General features: G+C 49.4%; 1 protein-coding gene across 1 annotated transcript in view; it reads left to right on the plus strand.

The window, feature by feature from the left end:
- The first annotated feature begins 3,408 nt into the window (after window positions 1-3,408).
- ABCC8 (ATP binding cassette subfamily C member 8) overlaps window positions 3,409-27,606 on the plus strand; it is a 73,226-nt gene continuing 49,028 nt past the window's right edge. Inside the window, exons 1-8 of the mRNA XM_080815601.1 lie at window positions 3,409-3,637; window positions 4,860-5,001; window positions 9,607-9,728; window positions 13,975-14,141; window positions 15,812-16,054; window positions 16,940-17,128; window positions 24,124-24,288; window positions 27,338-27,493. Of these exons, the coding sequence (XP_080671727.1) occupies window positions 3,490-3,637; window positions 4,860-5,001; window positions 9,607-9,728; window positions 13,975-14,141; window positions 15,812-16,054; window positions 16,940-17,128; window positions 24,124-24,288; window positions 27,338-27,493 (1,332 nt within the window). The 5' untranslated portion in view covers window positions 3,409-3,489. The remainder of the gene's footprint in view (window positions 3,638-4,859; window positions 5,002-9,606; window positions 9,729-13,974; window positions 14,142-15,811; window positions 16,055-16,939; window positions 17,129-24,123; window positions 24,289-27,337; window positions 27,494-27,606) is intronic.

Below are 27,606 nucleotides of genomic sequence, written 5' to 3' on the forward strand. Positions count from 1 at the left end.
CTCTCTCTCAAATAAACAAACAAACAAACAAACAAACAAATAGTTTGGAGGAAAAAGAAAAAAGACAGGGCTCTAAAGCCTGAAAAACCTCAAGGCTGGAAGGGAGTTTTTCTCAAGATTTGCTCCAACCCTTCCCTGCACAAAGGAAGGGAGGACCCCTGCCTACAGCCACACCCATCCAGTAGACACGTGGGTGGAAGAATCCAGGTCTCTGAAAGCCATCTCAGGTTTTCCATTTTGCCGGGAGGAAGGCGGAGCATTCTCATAGGGGAATACTTTTGCTCCAGCTAGGTTTTTGGTGCCTGCGGTTCTTCTGATCCCCTGCATCAGAAGCGTGCAGGCTTGTTGGAAGTGGGAAAGCATGAGGCCAGCGCCTCCCCACAGACATGTGTAGCTCCGTGCCTCCTGCTGTAAAAATAAATGGTTTCATGCTACGGAGGCTCCTCCACGTCCATGCCCTGGACATCTTTCCATGTCAAGATATATAACCCTAGTTTATTCTCTGTACTATCTCAGTATTTCACAGTATGGATATTACCATGTTTTTTGTTTGGTTTCTTTTAACCAGCCCTTTACCGATGAATATTTGAATTGTTGCCAAGATTATAATACATGCTATAGCAGAAGTCTTTCCATGCCCGCTTGTGCACCTGACTCCACACTTTCCAAAATAACTCTAGCACCCACATGGTGGGCAATGTGATGAGTATCCTCTCTATAAACCTAGGTATAGGAAGGTTGGAATTTGGTCACAGTCACACAGCAGGTTTGTGCTGGAGATAGCAAACGTGGTGCCCCCTCCAGTCTCCAGAACTAACACTCCTAGTTAGTCCCAGCTGATGATCCCTTAAGTCCTTTACACATGGATCCAGCTTGGGTTGAACTTGGCCTTTTGTTTATGTCAAATGGCCCTGAAGAGCAAGGTGTGTGGGCCGTGCCAAGCTTAATGTCAAGGAAAGGAGAGACCACTACATAACCTTCAGTGACTAAGGGTGTCCCAGACGTGGGATACATCATTTGATGAAGAAGGCTGGGATATCTTCCTGGTTTACAAAGCATATTTATACCTGTGATTTCATTTTACTCCTCTGGGGTGTGTATTATTATCTTCCTCATTTAGAAAGAAGGAAATTGATGCACAGAATAAGAACTTGTCCCACATCACACAGACTCGTAGTGTGGACCAGGAATTTGTTCTTTAAAAATACATGTATCATCACCACTAAAAGGAAAAATAGCATTCCTGAACGTGTGAAAAACTGAAATTGCAGCTACAAAAATAAAATGGCAGCCTCACAGAAAGTTTGAAGAAAAAACGTGGAACGACAACAAAAAACTTAAAAAAAAAAATCTTATTAGGTGACCACAGGCACATTATCTCATGTCTCTGAACCGTGGTCATCTCGTTCTTACAGAAAGAGAATGGTAATAACAGTAGTAATAACACAGCAATGGTAGCTAGTATATACCACGCTCTTTTCTAACGCAACAGCCATTTCCATTTCTGAGCGTCCCCTGAAGACTTGCATTCAAACATACATATTTAATGCGGCTATAATCACAGGAAACACACAATTTTGTTTCCTGGGTTTTCACCTGACATTATCTCGTAACTTTTCCCGACCTGTCTACACGGATTCAGCAATCACCTTTTCAGAGGCTGTATCCCCCAGATTGATTAACTCCTGCTGCTGGTGCTGGACAATTTGCTGTCACCAAGTTTTCATTATTCTGACGGATACTGGGGGAAGCATCTTGTGACTTCAGAGACATTCCAGAGTCAGAGACTAACAGAGGCCCTTGGACCCTGAGCTCTGCTCTCCCTAGGCTGTTCACCAAACCCCACCTGCCCCTTGCCAGGGTGCTGAGTTCTGCTCTCCCCTCTCCCAGAGCCTGAGGCAGAGCTGAGACCTTGCCTGAGAGCGTCCTGTAAAGGCTAGGAGCCTCAAAGCAGCCTCAGAACTAAAAGCTCCTAAGGAAAAAGGCTGAAAAGAGCTTCCCTTGGTGTCCCCCTACCCCTGAGAACATGTGTATTTATTCTCCATATCCCTAACTCAGGGAATTCTTCTAAAATCCAACCTAAAATCCCATTTATCCCTTCTTTCTTCATAGGATGTAAACTTTTTTTTTTTTTTTTTGGCCAGGGACCTGTGAGAATCTCTCGGAAGGTGTAGGAATTCATTACATTGTCTTTATAATTCCACCAGGTCCTGCCTCTCCTCAAGCCTATTGGTATCAGATTAAGAATACAGCTGAGGGTGACATTCTCTTTTTCCAGCCCTCCTGGCTGCCTCCCATTGCTTTTCCTGGGTTTAATTCCATAAGTGCCTCTTTTTCAGCCTTGGGCAGGGACCCATTCTACCCATTCACCTGACAGTAGTTGGAATGTTCTTAGGTGGGGGTGGGAGAGGGGATCTGAGGAGTTGAGTTCAGTTATGCTTCCCCACTTGTTGGCGGTGAGACCTTGGGTCAGTACAGGTAACCTCCCTGAGCCTCACTGCCTCATCAGAAATGTGGGAGAGGGTGCCTGGGTGGCTCAGTGGGTTAAGCCTCTGCCCTGGGCTCAGGTCATGATCCCAGGGTCCTGGGATGGAGCCCCGCATCAGGCTCTCTGCTCAGCAGGGAGCCTGCTTCCCCCCTCTCTCTGCCTGCCTTTCTGCCTACTTGTGATCTCTGTCTATCAAATAAATAAATAAAAATCTTAAAAAAAAAAAAAAAAAGAAATGTGGGAGAAATTGTAACCTGTACTTAGCAGGAGTGTTGAGAGATCCCCTTTGAGAAAGCGCTGGATACACCCTAAAGCACCTATGAGCGCCCCGCAGGTGGGACCACTTTTGAAAAATACGCCAAGTGTTCCCCAAGGCAATGATCTTCACTGCTTTTCTTATCCATGTGGGGTGAGGGCTTGCCCCACCCCTGCCCCCACTTGGACCCTCTGATCTAACTACGTCCACCCTCGCCAAGTCCAAGTGAGCCCACCTCTCAGCCCGAGGTGGTTAGCAGCTCGCACTCCCAATCCGAACGCCCCCACTCAGGAGCCCAGTCGGACCCCTCCTCTCTTCTGTCCACCCCCTCCCACCCAGACTCGAGCGTGCCCACCCACCCAGCCTGCCTTCCCTCTTTCCTCCAGCACACGCGCGCAAAGGGGCACTCAGAGCGTTCTCAAGCACATCTGGGCGCGCGGGCCGCCACAGCTGGAACGCGGCGCGGGGGGCGCGGACGGGGCGCTCGGGCTCCTGGCTGCCGCCCCCCACCCCCCATCTTCCACCCCACCCCCACCCCTGGGCCCGGCAGGTAGCAGAGCGAGGGCGGGGTGGGGGGGGCGCAGCCCGAGCGCCGGCGGGGCGGGGCGGGGCTGCGGGGGGGGGGGGGGCGGCGGCCTGACTGCCGGGCCCAGCGCCGAGCGGCGAGGGACAGAGGCGCGGGAGGCGCGCGGAGCCAGCCGCAGCCGCAGCCGGAGCCTGAGCCCGTGCCCGCGCCCGCGCCGCCATGCCCTTGGCCTTCTGCGGCAGCGAGAACCACTCGGCCGCCTACCGGGTGGACAAGGGCGTCCTCAACAACGGTTGCTTCGTGGACGCTCTCAACGTGGTGCCGCATGTCTTCTTGCTCTTCATCACTTTCCCCATCCTCTTCATCGGTGAGCGCGCGGGGAGCGGCGGAGGAGGGGAGGGCACAGGAGCGGAGGGAGGAGGAGGAGGAGGCGCCGCGCGCGGCACTGCTCTCTGCCCCCCTCCGAGCCGGCGACCGCCGCTCGCCTCCCTCCCGGGGTCCCCTCACTCGCACACCCGCCCATCCCCTCCACCCCGAAGGGCCCCTGAAACCAACAAACACAGCGGACGCTCCGGACCCAGGGAACCCCCAAGTTTGCTACCACAGAGCCAGAGCTGAAATGGAGAACCGAAAAAGCAGAGGTTTCTGTAGGCGCTGGAAATGTGGGGAGGGTCTCGGGCTGTACCCACAGTAGTGCTGGGTAGGGAGCCAGGACACCCTTCCCCCAAGGCACCCTCGCTGTCAGCCGCAGCTGGGCCCAAGGAGGAGAGCAGCCTGACCTCAGAAGCCAGGATGGAGGCCCCGCGAACGCTTGTGTTTCCCGGGGCTGAGCCAGACAGTGGTCAGCAGCTTCTGAGGCCCCCCCGGGGGGGGGTCCCACGGGCCCTGGGAGAGGAGAGGTGGCAGCGAGGGACTTGGTCCCCTTCCTCTGCTACCCTACCTGGGTCAGCATCCCTGCCTGGAAGCCCTCTGCAAAGTTGGGCGCCACTGTCAGGACCGTCCTGCATGCCTCTTCACTCTCACCTCTCTTTCAGACCTTGAATTTCCCAAGCTGGCTAGAGCTCTGTCAACAATTATGGGTTCCCCGCCTCTGCAAAACTTGTTAATTCATTCTAATTAAGAAAAAAAGAAAGAAAACAAATTTTAAAAGTCATATACAACTTTTGGGAAGAAAGGAAAGATTGTCACAAAATTAAAAAGGAAAGGGTGCTGCACAGGCAGAGAGACTAGTAGTTATTGACAAAGACAAAGAACTTGGGAGGAAGCAAATGTAACTTATGCTTATATGTGTATCAAAAATTGTACCAGCATTTACACTTCTGTTCTCAAACAAATGGTTCAGTTACATGACGATTTGTCATACGCGAGGTCAGCACAGACAATGAGTACGTGGGAAGGTGGGCCTGCATGGATCCGGGCTTTGTGCTGGGACATTTAGGTCATGTGTACCAGACCCGGGCATTCTCATGCACAGGTGTACAAATGGATACCCTCCCCACTGAGGGCCCTGTACCTGAGCACCCTCCCGGGGTGCAGGCACCCCCTCCTGCTGAGCCAGGCTTCCCACCTCTTCCTGCCTCTGCTTGCAGGATGGGGCAGTCAGAGCTCCAAAGTACACATCCACCATAGCACGTGGCTCCACTTCCCTGGGCACAACCTGCGTTGGATCCTGACCTTCATGCTGCTCTTTGTCCTGGTGTGTGAAATCGCGGAGGGCATCCTGTCTGATGGGTGAGTGTCCCAGGAGAGGGCATCTATCCCTGAGTGCTTCCTGGAAGGCCAGGGGAGACCCCAGCTCACCAGCTTTCCATGAGGCAGTGACATTTGCTCCTAAATCCAGCCACTGTTGATCTGATATCTCCGGTGTGCCAGGCTCTCCGTGTCAGGTGCTGGACACAGGTGAGACCCAGGCCCTGGCCTCAGTGTAGCAGGGGAGACAGAATAGGGATCTCATGCTAAGACCCAGTGAAGCAGTCCTGTAGCCTATTAGAATGCCCCAACTCCTAGAGCTCCCTTCTTGGAAAGAATAAAGATCACTCTTGCCGAAGACATTTCCTTGGTTCCCAGTTGTTTTCAGGGTCCCAGATCCTCAAGCCTGGGACGTGGGGTCCTCAAAGTCAGCATCCCCCACTGTCTCTAGCCTCATCCCCAAGGTCTCCCCTTACCTACCTTTCCTCTGGGCCTCACAGCACACTCTTCACACCCCTGCCACGACACAGATCATACTGTATTTAAAGTTTATGTCCGTTTACCAAACTGTCTCCCCCTGAGTGAGCAAGCCCTCAGAGTTGGGTTTAATTCATCTTTGTCGTCACGGCCCAAAGCACACAGCAAAGCTCCATAGACATTCACTGGCTCCGTAAGAGCCCAAGTGAAATCACGGTACAAGCAAGAATTCTGAGGGGAGGCAGGAAGGCAGAGCTGGTCATGTTCATGGTTGAGGGGGCGTCTGAGCTGAGTCTGAAGGGCTGACAAGGGTTCTGACAGCAGGGGAGTCCAGAGAGGGAGGGCAAGGAGGCAGGAGGGAGGAGGAATAAAGGCACGGGGAGGAAAGCAGGTTGGGGTGGGAGCGGTGTGTGGGGGCTGGAGCATGAAATACAGGCAGGGGAGTGATGGGGGCTGGCACTTGGAGATAGGGTTGGGGCATCTCTAGGAGGGTTTCGAATGCTGGGCTGTGTCTGGGTTGGATTTTGTCAGTGGTTTGGAACAGAAGGGACACGTGGTCAGCACAGCACGGTGGGGTGGGGGTGGGGGAGTTGTCCAGGGCAGACTGGAGGCAGGGAAAGGCCGGAGGTAGAAGCGACACTTAGGAGGTGATTGCCGTCGTCTAGGTGAGAGATAACTGCAGCGGAAATGGTTTGTCAGCAGTCGGGGTGTGGAGGAGGAGACGAAGCCACCCTCTCACAGAGGAAGGCTCAGTGACTGCCCTGGTGAGAGGGTAGTGGAGGGTGGCATGCGTTTGGCTCAAATATCAGAGGTCCCACTGCTCTGAACTGGAATCAGACTATGCCCAGATTCCCCTCCTGCCAGCTGGACAGCAGGGGGATGGGATCTCCCAGCCCAGACATGGTACCTCCCCCTCCCACTCCTCAGTGTCCCTGCACGCTGGCTCCAGCAGTAATCTCTGTGACAATGGCTTGCCTTGGGGCTCCTCCTGCTTATCAGAGTCCCCCAGAACAGCAAGACCAGAATGCACGCTTGCCATATAACTAGCAGGTGACAAGTCCACTTCCCACCCCTCCTCCCATCCAGACACCCCTTCCAAAGCAGTACAAATGCTCAAAAGGAGAAGGATGCTTATGAGTTCTTAGACCAGAAATTCTCACTGGGTTATAATTAGCAGGGTGGCAGAGAGGAAAACACCCCCATCTGTGGAGAAGGTAGACCTGGGTCATCTGCTGGGCTTCTAGGACCTTGGACCAGACACTCAGCCTTTCTGGGCCTTACTCTCTCTACCAGTGAAATGATCATCATCATCCCTGCCTTGCCCACAACACAGGGCCATGGAGGATGAAATTAGAGCACAGACGGGGTGCAGAAATGGAATGGCAGAGCCCTGGGCAGAGAGTACTTTTCCAGAATGTGGGAGACTGGAATCAATCAGGTCAGGGACTCCCTTCTGCCTGCAGTCAGCAGCCCCTCCTGTGGGGGGCTGCCTCTGTATCCCATACCTCCCCCAGCTCAGTGCAAACTGGCATTCCCTCCCCAGCAGGCAGGTTGGCCCTTGAACTGGACACTTGTCACCTGGTCTTTGTTGGTCTTCATCTGTTGGGACACACCCCTGGGCAGGCAAGCATAAGGAAAGGACATAGGAAGGGAGCAGACAGGAAAAGAAACCACAGATCCTGCCCTTTGGCCCTCCCAGTCCACCCTGGCCTTGGTTTGCAGACCTACTTGGAAGTATAGGGGCAGGAGGCAGTGGGGACTTGTTAAAGCGGTGGTCTTCAAACTCTAGTTTAGTTTAGGGTAAGCTTCATTTACTGGTTAATTAAGGCCTCTTAAAATTTGTAGGTTTTCCTCTCTTCCTTTGGGTATTATTTTTGTGTGATGCTCTGATTTTAGAACAACCAAAGCAGTACAAGTTAGAGAAGAAACACTTTTTTTTTTTTAGCAATGTAACTAGAATGTTTTCCTAGATCACCATACACTGGAAAAAGTCCATACCTAAGACTTTTACCTAACTTCTAACCTAATTTAGTGTATGTTATTCAGTAAAGCAGCCAAAGGCTATTTTGTTAAGTCATGTCATGAAATATTTATTTCAACTCTGGTTATTCTTTATCTTATTTAATTATATAAAGTGTTTATCACTTCTACCTCCTATTGCAAAAAATGAATTTATTCAAACTTATGATATAACATTTAAGATGTCACTTAAAAATGTGTGAGGGAGTATAGAGCTTTTCAAAAACTTACTTCCAGGAGTACAAAGGCAGGAGTTTTGAAGATCTCTACACAGGGTATTGGCTGCTCTCGGTGACCCCATTAGGGACTGATTGCCTTGTACCTCCTGTAGAAGTCTTTTGCTGAGAATATCCACCAATTAAGGTTTAAAGAATATCAACGTTTATGGACTCATCTAACAAGAATTTAGAGGTCGCCTCTCTAGTTGGTTTGGCGACTTAGTGATGTCAGCAGGGACCCAGCCTCTTCCCATCTTTATGTGTGTCTGCCATATCTTTCCCCATGGTTGCAAGATGGCTGCCTAGTTCTAGGTATCACTTAGGGAGGAAGGCAAGGGCAAAAGAGACATGCTCCCACATGCCTCTTCTTTATGCTGGATATCATCCTCTGCAGACTTTCCTTTGCATCTCAGTGGCCAGAATTGAATTATATGGGCACCCTTGGACCAATCACCGGCAAAGGGGTGTGGCATTGCATGGCTGCTTGAACCAATCACCATCATTCTCTAGGGCTGGGCACATTGCTGTTAGAAAAAAACCTGTGGTTCTTTTAGCAAAGCAGAAGGGGGACATGTTATTTGATAAAGAACCCATAGTACCTCTACATCTATACGCTAGTCCTACCAGACTACTTAGGGCCCCCACATGGCTCTCCTCATATCCTCCCTCCTTCTCTGTTGAACTCTTGTTCATCCTTCTAAGGTCAGCCTCCTCTCTGAAGTTTTCCTTAGTTGTCTACCTGCTCCTTGTGCTCTCAACCTTCAGTCCATCTGCAGTATCACTCCCCCGGACAGCAGTTAGCTCTGAGCATGGTTGCCCCTCCCTAACGTCAGCTTCTTGAGGGATGCTCAAGGGCAAGGAGGCTAGGCATCCTGGATAGAAGGAGCAGTGCAAGCAGGGGCATCACTGAGGCAGGAGATTGGAGGGAGCCTTCTGGTAGTGGAGGGGGTCCCAAAATGGCTTCAGCAGGAAGGGCAGGCTATGCGATGCTGAAAAAGTGGCTTGAGGCCATATCACTGGATTCCTCTGGTCCCAGACTGAGCAATGTGAGTTTTGCTTTCTGTAGGAGGGAGCCATGGAAGGGCACAGTCAGGCCACTTATGGGGAGATTTCTCACCAGGCGTGGGGAAGCCTGATGTCTGAGAACTCGTCCCTACAGATCTTGTCACCAGACCAGAGCCCACCCACCACAGAGGCCTATGGGAGCTACACTGGGGAGGGGATAAGCTGGTATTGGCCTCCATCACCATCCCCAGGGAGGAAACAAAAGCGATGACCTTGGGCTTGTTACTTAGCATCTCCATGGCTCCGTTTCCTCAACTGTAAAATGAGGAGACTGAGAGTACCAACTTCATGGGATTTCATGAAGATTAAGTGAGTTCATATACATCACGTGCTTAGAACAGTGCCCGGCACGGGGTAAATGCTCAATAAATATTGACTACCAGTGTCGTTGTTACAGCGTGCAGGGCAGGGTGCCAGCGCTGACTTATGCTGTGCATGGGAAGTGGGGCTGTCCCTGAGAGAGTTGTGGTGGGCAGGCCTCTGTACTGCCCAGGGTACCCCAGGGACAGGAACCCAGCTTTGTTCACTCCCAGAGAGGGATTTCCAGGTTGGAGACTCTGCAGCTGTGCCCGCCAAGGCCAGTTTCCCCATGTTGGGTTCTGCAAGCATGAACCCAAGGAGAGAAGGCCATGAGTTCCAGAGTCTGGACACTGAGCCCCCATAGCATCATCGTGTGGACTCCTGGACCCCTAACTAGTGGGCAGTTTTGGGGTATGTTTGGGCTGGGCAGAGCTGTCAATATAAGGAGGAGAGCTGTGCATATGAGCCTACTGTGTGCTGAGCCCTAAGCACAGGGCTGGGCTGCTCTACTGGGGCACTTGGCACATTTACCTCCAATCTCTCTCTCTCTCTCTCCCCACCATCTCAGGGTGACCGAATCCCGCCATCTCCACCTATACATGCCAGCTGGGATGGCGTTCATGGCCGCTGTCACCTCCGTGGTCTACTATCACAACATCGAGACCTCCAACTTCCCCAAGCTGCTGATAGGTAGGGGAGCAGGAGGGGTGGGAGAGGGATAGTTACCTCATTCCTTCCTCCAGATATTGTTTACTGAGCACTTACTATGTGTCAGGCATTAGGTAGCTAGAGGTTCAGAAATAGAGAAGAAAAATTCCCTGCCTCCTGGTGGGAGGAGACCGGCAAGCTGAGATAGTGAATAAACAAATAGATAGGAAAGATGCCATGAAGAAAATTAAGCTGGGCAAGGGTTTGAGAGTAATGGCAATGTTGCGGTCTATCGAGGGTGGTCAGGAAAGATCTCTGGTAAGAGTAAGCATGCATATATTTCAGGGAAGAATTTTCCATGCTTTGGAACAGCAAGTGCAAAGGCCTTCTGGTAGGGACAAATTTGGCAAATAGGCCAGTGTGGCCAAAGCCAAGGAAGGGGAGGGATGGTAGGAGATGAAGTCAGGGACCAGGAGAGGAACAGGGAAGACTCTTAGGCTTTGGGTCTGAGTACCTGGGTAGTTGATGGTATTAATAATGGACATGACAAGGGAGAATGGGTCGGGGTTTGGGGAACTGGCGGGGGTGGGGATGGGATGGGACACGTTGAGTTTGAGACAACCAACTCAAGCATCAAGTGGGCAGTTAGAGAAATGAGTCAGGCATTCGGGGGAGGTCAGGACTGGAGATATACATTCAGGGGTCAGGGGTTTATAGGCGGCATCTAAAGCTTGAGCCTGGCTGAGGTCACCTGGAGAGACAAGAGAAAGACCCCAGGACTGGAGCCTGCAGTTTGTGAACATTTAGGAAGATTCAAGAAGGAGTGCCTGATTAGACCTGGCACCATGTAGCTGGGGTCCTGGGCAGAAACAATAGCAATGAATGTTGATGTTTACTGAGCAGGTACTGTGTGCCAGGCTTGGTGCTAAGCTCCTCAAAGGCCTTATCTCACTTGATCTCCACAATCTCCATATTGGTATCGTTTCTATCCCCATTCTACAGATGTGGACACTGAGCTCAGAGAGGTGACAAATAACAACAGCCAACACTCATCTAACACTTGCTATGTGCCAGGCATGCTCCTAAGCATTTTATGAATATTAACTCATTTAATCCTTACAACAACACTATGAGGTCAACACCACTATTACGTCCCCTTTACACAACAGGAAGTTGAGACCCAGAGGTTAAGTGATTTACACTAGTCTGCCCAACCAGTCAAGGGGCAGAGCCAGATTTCAATCCCAGGGGTCTGGCACCAAGGCAGATTCTTAAGCGCTTCTGAGACTGTGTGTCTAAGGGTCTTCAGACTGCTTGGGCCAAAGGTATAAATCTGGAGGTCTGCCTCTATGTTTGGCTCCGTCTGCATGTCTAAGGTCAGGGCTGTACATCTGGCTGTGGGCTGTGGTCAGACTGTGTATCATTAAGTCAGGCTATGATTTTTAGGAGTCACAACATCTAATTGACATCTGGAGTCTGGAACACTCTGTGCTCGGCCAGACACAGCACGGTGTCATGGGCAGGTGGAGGGTATTTCCCCAACTAATCGCAGCTCTGCCTTCCCTGGTAAGATGGGAGCTGGGCTCCGCCAGGATCATCTGGGGATCCCCCTACTTGGGTGACACTATGAAAGTGTGGCTGGGGAACTAGGGAGCAGCAAGTTGAGAGAGAGAAATGGTAGGTACAGACATCAGAGAGCCTCCCTCTCCTGAAGCTTGTGAGGCAGCTCCTCCTCTGTAGAGAACCTCTTATTCACCCCAGGGCCTGACTGACCAGTGCCCCTAGAAACATCCTGTCTAGGCATCTGGCAAGTTCATTTTCTCATTCTCCGGAAAGTACGTAATGTTCTTTCTTTACAGCACAAATTACCCCCATAGATAGACCATTCTTTTTCCAAAGAATAAGGACTAACTCCCTCCATTCCCCTTTGTCAGAGCTGTGCTCTGCAGAGCCAGAAATTCTAGAACAGGTCAAAGCAGAGATGATGAACTCTATGAGCTGCAGGGATTAAGGCACTGAGAAGACTTCTGTCTGTCACAGTTCCGGAGTCCCGCAGAAAGGTGAACCCTGATGGCTTACATTGTCCCACAAAATAACCTTGGTCCTGGGGCTTCAGATGAGATCAAGGAAATGTTCTGTGAAAAAGTCACATTTGAACTGGGAACTGAAGGATAGGGAGGAACAAACTGGGAGAAGGGAGAGGAGAATGTTGCAGGCAGAAGGAATAGCATGAGCAAAGGCCCTGAGGCAGGAGAAACCTGTTAGAAAATCTGGAAGAAAACTTGGGTCTCTTCCACCTTTTGGCTGTTGTGAATAATGCTGTTAGGAACATGAGTGCATGCATGAGTTCATATTTGATCAGATTTATTTCTCCAGAAGCTAGACTGGAGGCGGACAAGAGGGAAAGTGGGGAATCCAAGGAGAGATAAGATGGCGGTCCCCGGGTGATAGGATGGTGACCCAGCTGGCCCAGGTGTTTAGGAAGTAAAGGAGACAGAACTTGGTAATAGGTGGGATGTGGAGAAGGGGAGGGAAGACACAGGGGTAAGGGGAATTCAGAGCCTGAACCTCGCCAGCAACCCCTATGTCATACCACTGTCCTTTTCTGCTTTTCTCTCAGTCTCTTGGTGCTCTCAGTCAAGCACCAAGCTTTGGCTGAGGGCTGCTATGTCTGACACTGAGGAAATAAACCTGGGGTTTAGTCCATCCACCACTAACTTCCTGTGTGACCTTGGACATGACACCTAGCCTCTGTGCAGCTCATTTTCTGTACCTGGATAGGAATAATAACTCCCTGTCTATGTCACAGGGTTGTTATGAAGAGCAAATCAAACCACATCTGTTAGGACCCATGTGGGGCATATTTTCAAGTCTGGGGCCCCGTAGGTGACCCTCATGAAGACCAAAAATGTTCTGACGCTTGGATTCTGACACTTTGAGTGTAGGTGTGAAGGTAGCGTGATGGCCTCCAGCTGTGGGATCCTTGTGACCTGGGGACCACACCAAGCTGAGGGGAATATTGTCCCAGTCCTGGGCCAGAGGTGGGCAGCACACAGAAAACAGATGCTTCTGCCCTCTCTCCTAATGCCCTCACCCAGGGACTCGAGACAGAGGGCATTTGTCCCTCCCTGGGCAAGTGCACACCTTGGCGTAGTCCTTAACCCAGACCTAGGCTGGGGCAGACCTCAGCTTTGGTCTCCAAGAGATGCCCTGCATTCATGTGACCAGGCCCACCTACGGATGAAGGGCAGGGTGAAAGTGTCTCTTCTGTGGTCCCACTAGAGAGGAGCTCTAGGGCATTCAGGCTGACCTCGTCTGCATATAGCTCTAGGGAGCGAGGGGGAAAGAGCTGCCCACACTAACGCATCTCCTAAAGGGGGGCTAGTTATCACTGCTTTCTCCTGTTGCCAACGAGCGGTGGTTTAGCAGGTGGTGGTGGTGAGAATTTAGAAATTAGCTTCCGACGTTTATGGTCCCAGGTGTGAAATCTGGAGACAATGACAGTATTAACAGCTGATGTCCAAAGAGCACCCATTGTGTGCCAAATGCTTTCCATACATTGCTCATAACAACCTTTGAGGGAGTACTATTATTATCCCCATTTTATGGGTGAAGAGACTGAGGCTCAGTTAGGTTAAAGGACGTATGCGCAGTCACACAGCTGTTGAAGTACAGGATCTGAGCCCGGCTATATCTGGCTGCAGGGCCCAGCTCTAACCACTATACACACTATGCACACAGAACTGTGACTGACTTGTTTCTACCCCCAGCCCCTCAGGCTCCATGAGGAGTTTTGTCCTGCTGTTGTGGGCTCTGGCCTGGGCACACTCAAGCTTGCAGGGAGCTTGGGCAGGTCACCCCCTCTTTGGGGTCCCAGTTGTCTCATCTGTAAAATGAAAGAGCAGATTGAAGAACCTTTAAAATCGTTCCACCTTGGAAATCCCACAAGCAAACCATTACAGGATGGAGCCACCGGCCATGGGCTCCAGGGCAGCCCAGCCTGGATCTACCACTTGTCTGGTCAGGTCCCTGAGCCTGGCTTCCTTCATCTGTCCAGTCAGGGAGCTGGCAGCTCTCCCCTCACAAGGTGATTGTAAGGAATAAGTGAGATAGTACTTTAAGTGCTCACGTGGCACAGCACCCACAACTTAGTAAACCAAGAAAATAATTTATTAATTACTGTAAAAGAGAAATTTGGCAGACTTACAAGACGGCTTGATCTACCAGATTATTAACGTTTTGAGCGTACCCATCTTGAATGGTTTAATGCACATGCTCTTGCCCACAGCCCTGCTAGTCTACTGGACCTTGGCCTTCATCACCAAGACCATCAAGTTCGTCAAGTTCTATGACCACTCCATCAGCTTCTCACAGCTGCGGTTCTGCCTCACTGGGCTGCTGGTGGTCCTCTATGGGATGCTGCTCCTGGTGGAGGTCAATGTCATCAGGGTGAGGGTAAGTGGGCCACTACGGGGCCACCCCAACACCCACCTCAGCACACACCGGGGCCAGGGGGCCACCTCCGATCAGTGTCCTGTCCCTGGGTGTGGGGCCCCCACCCTGCTTCTTAGCTGAGCCCTAGAAGGAGCCAGCCTCTTTTAGCAGGCCCCAAAGGGGATTTGAGACCTGTGGGAGAGGTTCAAGAGGAATATTCCTTCTGGTCTACCTGCCCTCTACCCCAAGCTCCCAGAGCTAATGGAAATGACAGGAAGTGTTAGCCAAGGTTGAAAGACTCTAGGTTTAATCCCATAGAGAGGGAAAAGAGCTTTGAGTGCTGGCTTTTCTGAGCTCTGCTCTTGTTGTTGTTATTGTCTTGGGGGAGGGGAGTTATTTTAATGTGTTCATACAGTTATTCATATACCTGAATGTGGCTGCATGCGTGTGTTTGGTCTTGTTTCATTATCATTTTTGTTTACCCCCTTTCTGTCTCTCCCCTACCCCTATTCTACACTCCCCAGACATTTCCCTCCCCAGGCAACCCCGATTAGCAACCTCATATGTACCCTTCCACTCTTGGTTTTATTAATAGAATACCATATGTTTGTATCTATTTAAGGTTCTTTTTTCTCAACACATGTAAGAGTAAAGGGTTTTTCCTCTCAGTATTAATTTTTTAACAGTAGGATCGTATTATACACAGTTTCTACATCTTGTTTTTCCTCACCCAGCAGATCTCTCTTAGGACTCCCTCCAAGTCTGGTACGGCTAATTTAGTTTTCTTAATGGCTGCATAATATTCCGTCATGTAGATGAGCAATAATTTCTTCAGCCATTACCCAATTGATGGGCCTTCAGTTCACTGCCAAGTTTCTGCCTTCACAAATTATGGTGTATTAAACAGATTTATATCTTTATGTATCAGTGCTTTTATTTTTGTGGGAGAGATTCCAAGGAGTGGAGCTGCTAGTTCAAATGGACTGTGTGTTTTAAATTTCAATCAGTGTTGCAGATTGCCTTCCAGAAAGACTATAATCTACCAGCAATGAATAAGAAAACCCTCTCCCTGCCTCCAGTGAGCAATGGGCCAGCCCCATTTGAGTGATGAGTATGAAGTACTACTTGAATTTGCATTTCTCTGACACCCCTGTTTTAGTTGGTGATGTACAGGGCACAGAGGCCAACTAACTACATTCCCTGCCTCATCTGACCCTCACAGCACCCCAGGGATGCAACTACCACCTACTTTTTAGACAAGGAGACATTTTAGATGAGAATTTGTCCAAAGATACCTGGCTAGTAAGTGGAGGAGGCAGGATTTGAGCCAAGGTTTGCATGACTGCATGTTCTGCAAACCCAGCATGAAACATGTTCATGTCCTCAGATCTGGGATCCATGGGATGGTATCTGGAGATTTCTGCTCTTCCCCAATCCAACTTCAACTCAACCCAACCCAAGTCAAGAGGATTCAGAGTAGACCTCAAGGAAGAGGTTCAAGTCAGGAGGCCCCTGGCCCTGGTAGCCAACAGGTGTGGAGTGATCCTTCTGAGAATAGGCAAGAGATGGCCCCATATGTTAGAGGTCAGGGTCAAGGGTGGGATGTCACAACCCCAAGTCTTTTCTGGGGCAAAGCGGAGAGGGGTGAGAAGTTGCATTTACCTGTCCCCGGTGACCCATGTGCCCCACAGAGATATATCTTCTTCAAGTCACCAAGGGAGGTGAAGCCTCCTGAGGACCTACAGGACTTGGGGGTACGCTTCCTGCAGCCCTTTGTGAACCTGCTGTCCAAAGGCACCTACTGGTGGATGAATGCTTTTATCAAGACTGCCCACAAGAAGCCCATTGATCTCCGAGCCATTGGGAAGCTGCCCATTGCCATGAGGGCCCTCACCAACTACCGGCGGCTCTGTGAGGCCTTCGACACCCAAGCGGTCAGTGGGGACCCTGCTACACCATCCATTCCCCTCCCTCCAGGTTAGAATTGGGGACATACTGATGGGGACCTCAGAAGGCATCAGGTCAAACCCCCAGTAGGGCCCACTGAGGGGAAGAGGCTTGCCCTAAGTCACACAGTGAACCAGGACAAGTCTAGAAGATTCATAGGACAGTCACAGCTGAAATAGCCCTTACAGTTTAGGTCATCTGAAAAAATACCTTTATTGTCCAGATGGGGAAACTGAGGCCTCAAGAAGGGAAGTGATCCCACTGAATTCCCTCATGTCCTATGTAGTTCCTTCTAGAGCTCAGTGACTAGAAAGGTGGGAATTTTCAACCATTTTATAAGGTGGGATTAAGTGGCCTGATACTTCCAAGAGCTCTAGAAGCTGAACAAGGCCGGGGTCTCCTTAACTCACTGCCATGGAAATGGAGGCCCCAAGAAAGCCGTGACCTGCCCAGAGCTGGGCAACAGCTGATAGGTGGAGCCAGTCTCCCAATGCCCAGGTCCGTGTTCCTTCACTGCCTCTGCACTAATGGGGAGACACTGAGACAGACGCAGTCACAGGTGGTGATGAATGAGCGGGCCACATGCCACTTCTTCATTGCAGTGCTGTGCTCATCATATCGTCCCTGACAGCTGTGTGACCTTGATGGCACACCTGGCCTCAGTTTCCCCATCTGGACCATGCTCGTGTTGATAGGGCCTACCTAACTGTGCACTTGGCAACTCAGTGATTTCCTGGGGTTCACCTGTTTGCAACAAGTGTGGTCACTGGGTTTCCCCAGGGAGCAGGAGCCAGGGGCTTCCTGGGAGGCTGGGCCCTGCCCTGAACGGGCCCTTGGCCCCTCTAACCTGGCCGTGGGTTCTCTCTGGGCAGCAGAAGGACTCGCAGAGCACGCAAGGGGCCCGGGCCATCTGGCAGGCGCTCTGCCACGCCTTTGGGAGACGCCTGGTCCTGAGCAGCACTTTTCGCATCTTGGCTGACCTTCTGGGCTTCGCCGGGCCACTGTGCATCTTCGGGATCGTGGACCACCTTGGGAAGGAGAACAGCGTCTCCCAGCCCAAGGTAGGCCACCCCAAGGGGAGAACAGAGCACCCTTTGGGAGATTTTCCCTTGTACACGAGAATGGGCAAGAGGCCAACGGGCTGCCCTGAGTCAGCTCCCCACACTCGCACAAATCCCTTGGCGATATCTCCTTCTAGGAGATGCTCTGCATCCGGTTAACAGAAATGCCAGGAGGCAAGCTGGTGCCCCAGGAAGATTTATGGCGCCCCGCTCTCCTCACCATGCCATCACTGCCATGACACCTCTCCTGAGTATTAGTTGTTCAGAAAGTTGTAGAATGTGCATTCGTTTACCAGCGCCTAGGCTCCTCGGATTTGTTGGATATGTTGTCTTTCATTTACATCATCCTTGTGCACTCAGATAACTGTCCCACAGGTGCTTCTTGGAGGCTGCTGTCAGGGGTGAGGGGCGAGGGGACCCTCCCTGGGTTTCTCCCCCCAGTTTCAGATTTCACTCAAAGCTGCCCCAGTTTTATGAATATATTGGACTCTTCCATTAAAAATTCTTTGACAAAAGGATTCCATGGCTTAAAATCACTTGACTCATTGGACTAAATGATCTCTAATGGCCTTTTCAGCTTTAAAGATGCTCCAGACTGAAATCTGTTGGACCAAAGAGGCAGTGACCTTTCTGGGGGTTTCTTTTCCCTGCTTGGGGCCATAGCCTCCACTCTGGGGTTGGGGGCGGGGGACTTAATTCCTTCATCTGTTTCTTTGCCGCCACTTAGATTTAGCTGGTCACAAAATGGAAAACTTCTCTCCTCTAACAAGACTCAGAGTTTTATTTTCCCAGCGGGAATATCATTACCAACTTTTAACCACAAACGGTCCAAAAATGTTGCCGAGAATTGCTGATTGGGGATCATGATGATTCATGGCACTCCCTCGCGCCCTGCTATTCATCTTACTGGCTCTAGGACCGTGGAGAGCATTTAACCCTCAGGAGGTTCATATTAATTTTTCCCAGGGGTATAATTAACTGGGCACTTCTGGTCAGGAATATGAGGCACACCAAGTCTGTTTCTCTGATTTATTCAGCAAACATTCATTGAACCCTACTGTGTGCCAGGCCCGGGTTGGGCTGTGGCAATCCAGAGGCCGTGGTTATGATGGGGCCTATTAATTACAATAACAGCCACGTGCTGACCATTAACGCATGCCTGGCTGCTTGTGGGAGTTACTGAGATGCTGTCTCCTTTCATGCCTAGCACAAACTTTTAGGGTCAGTCCTTTTATTTTATTTATTTATTTATTTATTTATTTATTTATTTTGGTAATAGTTATTGGGATATCATTCACATACCATACAACTCATGAGGTAGGTATTTTATACCCATTTTACAGATGAGGGACTTGAGGCGTGGAGAGGTTCAGTAACTTTCCCTAGGGTTTTTCAGCTGTTGTGTGACAGACTCGGGATCTGAATCCAAGTCTCTTCCACTCCAGAGTGTGGGCGCTTAGAACTGTCAAGCTAAATTGACTTACTATTATCAAGCCTTCACTTCTGGCTCCAAGGATTGTGAAATCCAATGGAGGAGAGAAATCTAAATAAAAGATTTTTCTACTTTGGGTTCAGCACTGCTGTTAGGGGGTATATATAGGGAACTGTGGGAAGAGGGAGTGACTAACTCTGCCAATGGTCATGGACAGCTTCATAAAGGGCCAAGTATTGTCATGGGGCCTTGACATAGGAGTAAGAGTTAGCCAGGCTCAGAGGGGCAGATTTCTAGTTCAACAGGAACATGAGGACTCTTCTTGCTTATTTAGACCTTGATGGCTTTTGAGGCCTTCTCTGGCTTTCGAGCCTCTGAACTGTACTTGGACCAAAAAGAGAGGGGAAAGGACGAGTTCTCTTGTCTACAAGAGTGTCACCTTCAGTTCTAGTCTGACTGTAAAGGACTCCAGAATATTCTACATGGACAATCCCACAGCAGCAAGAGCCCACTGTTGGTCTGAGGAAGGAAGCGACACTAGTCAGAGCCCTTCTCAGCTTGTTCACGTCATTGTCTTCTTCCTACATTTCCCAAAATGCTGGTGGGGTTCTCCTAGAGAGAACTCTGAGGCAAGATATGCCACAGAGGTGGGGAGAACAACCCTTCGAATTGTGGTTCATCTGAACACCTCTTTTTTTTCTCTCTCTTTATTTATATACCAACCCTGGGATTTATTGCCCTCTCAGTGGAATGCTCTTGTCCAGGTTCTTTGTCAGTCCATAAATCCCGGAGATAGATGGCCCTTACCTCGGAGGCAGCAGGCCTTATCAGATCTAATATTTGTTTCCTGCAGCCCAAATGCAATCAGCAAATTACAGACATCGAAATGAGAGGTGAAAATAAATATAAGTTTCCAGTGTCAGCAACAAAGAATCCTCAATCGTGTGGTTGCCTGCCATATGGCTTAATTCTCATTTAGGCTTCTGGCTCCAGAAAATGGGGAAAGGAGTCATTTACTGAGGTCATCTAGTTCATCCCCCTGCCTCCCAGCAGCTCCCACCCAAAGAGACAGGTGCCGTTCTGGTGTTTATGAGCCTACGAGGAAACTCTCCATGCACAACCCTCTCTGCGGAGAAGGCCCTTCTTTCAGCTCAGCCTCCATCCGTGCTGTGGCAGGCTGCACAGCGGGGCGCCATTGTTTACTTCATTGTCAGTGGCCGCCCTGTCCTCTCTTCCCTTTCCAGGACACTCACAGTTGGCAAGAATCACACTGCCCTTGGCATCCTCGAGGACAAACATTATTTCTTCTTTAATTCCACGCTCCTGTCCCCTCTGCCACTCTCCAGGGAAAGCTGGGACCCAGGCTGGGAGCAGCCCATGACCTCTGTCTCTCCAGCCCCCTCTCCCGCCTAACCCATACCCACAATCTGTCACCTGCCAGGGCTGTCAGTGATCTGGCTGCAGGGCCAGGGAGCTGGGTTCATAAAGACCGGCCAAACCCTGCTCAAGGCTGTCAGCTGAGCAGAGAAAGAACAGTATGGGTTTGGTCTGAGTGCCAAAGCTTCCAAAAGCCTAACTGCAGAGGGGAAACGTGTGTGGGTTCGTGAGTGTATATGTGTTCGTTCTGAATGAGTTCTCCCGGGAACTGTTTGTAATTCGGTGTATATGTCCTTCTATTTGTCCTGTGTCTCTCGGTATCTTTTTCCGTGTGTGTCTGTGTCTTCATTTGGATACACGTATTTGTAGCTATCACTGTGGGTGACTGTGTGAATTAATATGCCTTTCTGTGACTTCCTGATGTCAGTGTGTGGGTTGGTCTCTTCATGACAGTGCCCACACAGCTGCTCTGGCCCGGCATGCCTCCCTTCATCTCACTAGCCCATCTCAGCCCCCAGGACTCATTTAAGACATCACCTTCTCCAAGGAAGACTCCCTCTGGTTGGATTAGATGCCCCTCCTTTGTGCTCCCATAACACCCTGGGCTTGCACCATCGAACACCCCTTGTCTCTTTCCCAACTCGACCTGAATCCCCTAAGACAGGAACCGCATTACCGGACCTCCTCGTGCCCAGAACCCAGTTCCATGCCTGACACGCAGGGGGCACAAGAGCCATGATTCTTCAGGGAATCATACAGAAGTTATCACCTACTGTGTGTGTATGCTTACTAGATATTTTTATCTCCATTGTTACACCGAATTCTCACAATAATTCTCTGGGTAGAAACCTTTCATGGCCTCATTTTACAGTGAGGAAACTGAGGCTCAGGGAGATTGAGGTACTTACATAAGGACACCGTGGCTAATATAGAGTGAGTCAGGATTCAAACTCAGATATGGTTAACCTCTAAGTCCAGGCTCGAAACCACCTTGTTAAATGGTTGTGAATGGAAGGGTGGGTATGTTGGTGCATGAATGGTCAAAGATGGTTGTCACTGTTTTTTTACCCAGGGCCTTCCAGGGCTGGGACCTATGTGTAATTAATCTTCTGGCTCCTGCCCAAGTAAGAAGCAAAAGCCCACATGATCCCTGTCCACTAAGCTCTAGAGAACAAGGAAAGGGGCCCTTTCCAGTCATACCTCTGGCCAGGCAAGGACAGCGGGAGTCAGAACAGTAGAGTCACGAGTGCTAGGTTCTAGTCCTACCTGTGCAATGAACCGGCTTAACTACGAAATGGGGAATTGTATAACTTATAGAGAAAGTAGATGAGAGAGGAAGATCATATGCATTGATTAATTTAACGTATGTATTGAGCACTACTTGGGAAACCCCCGGAAACAAACACAGTTTCTTCCCTGAGAAGCTTATGAGAGTGTGACGCTAGGGCACCTGATCTTCTGAAGCATTTAACTCCCACCAGACGTCTAAGTTGTAAGTCCTCGGCCTTTTCTCTCCAGCCTTCAAGGTGTTGGGCAATGTCCGTGCCTTCACACCCATTTAAAGCTTCCCAGGGCCTGCCTTCCTTGGGCAAGAACCTGGGTCTCTTTGGCTAGTCTAGTACCCACTTTTTTTTTTTTTAAGATTTTATTTTTTTATTTGACAGAGAGACAGCGAGATCAGGAACACAAGCAGGCGGAGTGGGAGAGGGAAAGCAGGCTTCCCATCATGCAGGGAGCCTCATGTGGGGCTCGATTCCAGGACCCAGGGATCATGACCTGAGCCAAAGGCAGAGGTTTAACCATCGGAGCCACCAGGCACCCCTGGTACCCACTTCTTAATAAAAACTTAGCTATTCTGGGCTCCATCTCCTTTAAGCTGTCTCTTTGAAGAGAGGTCCAATAACATCCTACTGACTTAGACCTGCAGGGAGATTTTCATCTTAAGAGGCCACAAGAAGTTGATCCAAAGAAATACAGTTTCTGACCCAATGGTATGTGTGTTGTCGGGGGAAGGGGTCAAGGTTTTTCCTTTAAAGCTGCAAAAAATGAATTAGTTGCTTTGCTAAAAATATACAAATAATGAGTGTATTTAACAAATACCGCCATACTCTAATCAACGTCTGTCTTCAGGTGACTTTTCGAGTCCTCATTCTCCAGCCCGTGTGTTTTCTGATAATTGTGAGACAGCACATGGCTGTGGCATTCCATGCTGCTTTGTGGCGGTCACTGATCCCATGAGCATCAGAAAATACCCAGCCATGCCGTGTGGGTGCATGTGGCATTGACTTCTCACCTCTCCCCCTGCTGTACCCCAGATATAGACACACCTTCATTTCCTGACACTAAATGATTTCCCTTGGGGCAAGCTCCCAGGAGGGGCTTTGTTGCTTTAACATGATGGACTCTATTCTCCAGAGCTGGGTGTCTGTGGAAGATGGTAGAACCGAAGACTGCCAAAGTGTGTTAAATAGGACCAGGTCTTCCCAAGCCCATGTGCCTTCCTCTTTGACCCGGAACCAGCCACGTGGCCATGGGTCTGTCCCCTACGATCTTAGAGCTGACAACAGGAGGCTTCAGGTCAAGAGGCCAGGTGAGGCTTAGGTAGTGAATCTAGGGATGTTTTTGGCATCACATAGGTTTGTGTTCACGTTCATGTGTTCTGCCTTATCAGCATGTGACCTCGAGCCAGCCACGTCATCATGCTGAAACTCCATTTCCTTGTACATAAAATTAGGCCCATAATGGTATCCTCATTGGTGCATTGTAAGGATGGAGTTCTGCATCTGAGAAATACTGTGTCCTGTCCCTTGCTTCCCTGTAAGGTCAGGTCTCAACCCCCGCAGCCCAATTTTAAGGTCCATTTGGCTGCTTCCAATCCACCCCTCCCCCACCACACACACACACACACACACACACACACACACACACCCCACCTCCTTCTCCCTTCTCCCTTCTCCCTCTGCCTTTCCTCTGGTACTTTGGCAAATGAGCCAGAGTCGGGGACTTCAGGCCTTGGTGGGCCTTCCTCTAGGAGGCTTTAATGGTCTCTCTGTGCCTGCTTCCTGCTGTCCCCAAAAGGAAAAGTCTCCTGTCTCACAGAGCTAGGGAGAAGTATTTGTAAGTTCCAGGAAGCAGTGAGTGCTGGTTGAGCAGGCCCAGTTGAACCGAGAAGCAAGGTCTTTACTACCATCCAAAAGCCCTGTGTCCACGATCCAGTAATTTCTGACTCTACGAAAGACTCCTCTTGGCCTTCTGACCCCTTGGGCCTGATCCTGGCCAGAGACGTGCCCTCAGACTCCTTCTCATCACTTTGTTCCCACCACCCTTCACCCTGCAGCAGCTCCCACACCCCGCAAATAGCTTTCAGAGTTCAGGGCAGAGTCTCAGGAAGGGGAGAGTGCTGTCTTCATGGAAACATTCATGTGGTTCTGCTGGGGAGCAAAGGACTTAATCAGGATCAAAGTTTTCCTGGGAGCTGTTGATGCTGAATTTGGAAACAGACATGCTGTTGTTTTCTGGTATCTTTAGCAACAGAGTCAAAACGTTTGGGTTTCTTCCCAGTGCTTATCATCTGAGATCTTGTTGGAGGTGTAGCAAGAGGACAATTTAAAAGGAGGTCCTGGGAGCCCAGAAGGCTCAGGGGGCTTCTGAAATCTCAATCCATCATAGGTGATGAGTTTCCACCTCACCTGGGAGCACTAAACTTTCCCCACTGGCCTTTTCTCTCCAGAAATTTCTACAGAGCTGGCTGTTGGTGAGTGTAGGACAAGAGCTCAGCTCATTCTGGATTTTTCTGTAACAGAGAGCACACATTGTGGGATTTGTTCGAGCAGTCCTGGTTTTGGCTGCTCTGTGAGTCACTCTGTTTATTCTTGTTCCATTCAGAGTGAGCTCCTCTGGGCCTGGTAGCCACACAGCTGAAAGTCATATTTATGGGCACGAGGATAGAACTGGGCCACACTCCGTTCCCCTGGGTAGGATGATGAAGACGGTGTAGGCAACCGTCCCTGTGGCTAGAAGGATGTTTAGCTGGATTGATCAGTCTGATTTTGCCCTTATACACAGCTGCACAGGCTTTGCAAGCATGGAGGGTCCTACAGTAACGGCCACTGAGGCACAGTAGCGGGTATTAACGGCGACCGTTTTTCTGACGGTGACAGCCATCTCCGAATTCTCTTTCCAACAGATACAATTTCTCGGGGTTTACTTTGTCTCATCCCAAGAGTTCCTTGCTAATGCCTACGTCCTAGCCGTGCTTCTGTTCCTCGCCCTCCTACTCCAAAGGACGTTTCTGCAAGCATCCTACTATGTCGCCATTGAAACTGGAATTAACTTGAGAGGAGCAATACAGGTACTTGGCTAATGATGCTTTCACTTCGCAGTAAAAGCCACATTATTCCTCCTCTCAGGCACTCGAGAATGATTCTGCGGTGAGTTTATTTTTTGTTGTTGCCCTTCAGCAGTGCTTCGAAACAATAACTGTTGACAAAGCTGCATAGAAGAGTGGAAAGTGCCTTGGGCTGGACTCGGCAAGTGTAGGAGGTCCAGAGCTGGTTCTGCCTGGCACTGGGTCTGCGATGTCAGTGGCTTGGCCTTGAGTGAGACAGACATCCCTGAGGGGTCATCTTACTCTTCCCTGCTGAAGGCACATGCAGACTCAGAGTCCTCCAGATTCTGTTCCAGGGGTCTGTCACCCGTCTTCTTTGGTTGCAAAAAAAATAAAATAAAATAAAATAAGAAACGAGTTTGACATACTAGAACTAGATAGCCTCGAATATTGATTTGAGCTCTTAAATCTTGGGTCCTAACCAGAGAGATTTTTCTGGCCCGGTAAGTCCCTTGGGTCTAGGTCCTTGCTCCTGCTCCCTGTGGCTTCCTTCTCAGACTGGGTTGAGAGGATGATCAAAATCAGGAGGAACTCAGGGCACTTTTAAGCAAGGCAGTGATAAGAGTTGTCTAAGCCCTAGTGTTTTCTTTAGAATTTTGGTTCCATGGTTGGAATGAGGAGACCCAGTGTGACAGTGGTTTAAATAGCATAAAAGGGTTTTTACACTGAGGGCTGGTGTGGCAGCAACATGCTCATTAGAGACATTGGCTCGTTCTGGAATGTTTTTCTCACGTGACTTTTGTCTTATGGCTGAAGGTGACTATTGACGTTGTCACTATTGGGCCTATACTTAAACTAGCAAGAGAAGAAAGGTGGGGCAACAGGAGGGAACGCTGCCTTCTTTTAAAATCATAACAGAGACATTGTGTATATTCTCTCCCAACCCACTGATGAGAAATTGGCCACAAGACTACAGCTAGAGAGGCTAGAAAGTGTGGTCTCTATTCTTGACAGCCACGTACGTCCTGCTAGAAAATCTTCTTGGGAAAAGGAGAGAATGGATCCTGGGGGACAACTAGTTGATTCTGCCATACCCAGAAAATCTCATGAAGTCAATAGAACACTCAGAAGTTGTGACTAAACCCAAAGACACCTCATACTTCAGGAAAGAAATGTTCCTCAGAATTATTAACACCAGCCGATCCTTTGGGAGGCAGGATCAGAGGCTTTACAGAAAAGGGACTGAGAGGAGAAGGGGATGGGCTGGGCTGGGTCCAAACTCTGGTTATCTTACTATAGTCCTTGTGAATGGCAAGTTGTGTAGTGCACAGCCTATGCAGCTGTACATGGCCACACTGCCCATCTCCAGTGGTTTTTCTCTGAGAAAACAGAGTCATTTCTTCAGGGATGTCATCTTGTGAGAATGGGGGCAAGAGCCCAGGAAATCTAAGACCCTCTGAGATTCACAGGGGCTCAGAGCTAGGAGGAACCAAGTTATTCCTCAGTTCAGAAAACCTTTCTGAAAGGTTTTCTGTTCAGCTTCTGCACAGACCCTTCCATTGACTGGCAGGCACATACCACCATAGACGACAGTGAGTTTTATAGTCAAACAGTTTGTAATTAAGTCTTTCTCTTTGTATGTCATAAATTTTACTCTGCCCCAGTATTTTCCAATTATATTAAAAGAGCCAAAAATGGGTTTTAAATGTATTAGCATGTAATTGTTTTTATCAAACTGTCTAAATCCAGGGGAGTTAAATTCATATGCTGCGAAAGGAAAATGCTGGCATTGATTATGGAAACAAATTAGAAAAACAAACCTTTTTTTTCAGAGATTTACATAAAATTATAAATGAGAGTCCATATCTTCATGAGTTTGAGAATAACCACAGTTCTTACATGAATGTTATTAAGCAAAATTCTTGTAATAGATATATAATTTTTTACATACACCAGATATTAGTAAGATGCATATTTCTGTATATCCTGGTCTTTACTGAATAATGCTTTCTTTGATAGAATACTCTATGTTCCTACTTCACTAAAACTAGGTTTACTATTATTCTTTCAAGACTGACTTCACATAACCCGGGCTGTACATAGATCTGTCAAAAAATGTCACTACCAGTATCTTAAATTTTACCCATGGTGTATATAAACTCCCAAAAAGACATAGAAGAGATTCATGCTTTAAGCAAACCTGATCCTCAAAAAAGCCTGGGTTTCACAAAAGATGAGTTAAAAGAGCTGGGAATCCACCCTATCACGAATGCACAATAGAATTTCATTTAAGAGCAGGCATCCCCAGGGCACTGAAGATAGGAATGCATTTTTCCTTGTTTAAGAGCACACAACCTGCAAATTGCCATCTTTCTAGGAGGCATGATCACTGTGCACAAAGAGCTTTTAGGTTCAGAGCTCCCCCACTACCATGGCTGCTCCCATCCTCCCTGGAGATACAGAAAAAGGTGCTCAGGGTAGCTGGACTCCCAATGGTGGGGGGGTTGATCGACACTTGTATGTCTTGTCTCACTTAAGACCTTCCCAGGCTGACCGCCTGTTTTGTTTCAAGGCTCAATTAAGACAGGACTTGGCCTTGGAGCATACCCCGCCCCCGATTGAAGACAGCCACATTAATACAGACAACTGCCCCACTCTATCATTTTTATGGCTCTGAAGTATGTTCTCCACTGGCCTCTGGCAAATCAAGAATACAGCTGGACGTGAAGATCTGCTTTTAAGATTTAAGAGCTAATTAAGTCTTGTCCCCAAGGGCGAGGTCTTGCTTTGCTGGGGAAGTAGCTGGCCATGCTGGCGTGGATTCCTCATTTGAATGCTGCCCTTCTGACTTGCTTGATCTATAATCAAAGCCCTTTACCTCTCTGAGCCTTAGTTACCTCATGTGTGAAATTGTAACACTAATTTTCCAATTGGTGCCCACTTACAGAGCTGCTCTGGGGCTCCATGGGGAAATGTGCGAGAAGGTACTGGTACATTGTAGACACATGGCATCTGGGAGAGGGATTAGGGTGACGATGATGACAGATGTGGAACACTCCACTCTCGTTTCCAGACCAAGATTTACAACAAAATTATGCACCTGTCCACCTCCAACCTGTCCATGGGGGAAATGACAGCCGCGCAGATCTGCAATCTGGTTGCCATCGACACCAACCAGCTCATGTGGTTTTTCTTCTTGTGCCCAAACCTCTGGGCTATGCCAGTACAGGTAAGGGATGTGTGTCTGCAGTGTGGGTGAAGGGCACAAAGTTGGAATCTTCTGGTACATGCCCAGTGGCTAGGAGCTCATCATCTCCCATTCCATGTTGGCCTGCACCTTCC

The sequence above is a fragment of the Martes martes genome, assembly GCF_963455335.1.
Source record: "Martes martes genome assembly, chromosome: 10".
Taxonomy (NCBI): Eukaryota; Metazoa; Chordata; class Mammalia; order Carnivora; family Mustelidae; genus Martes; species Martes martes.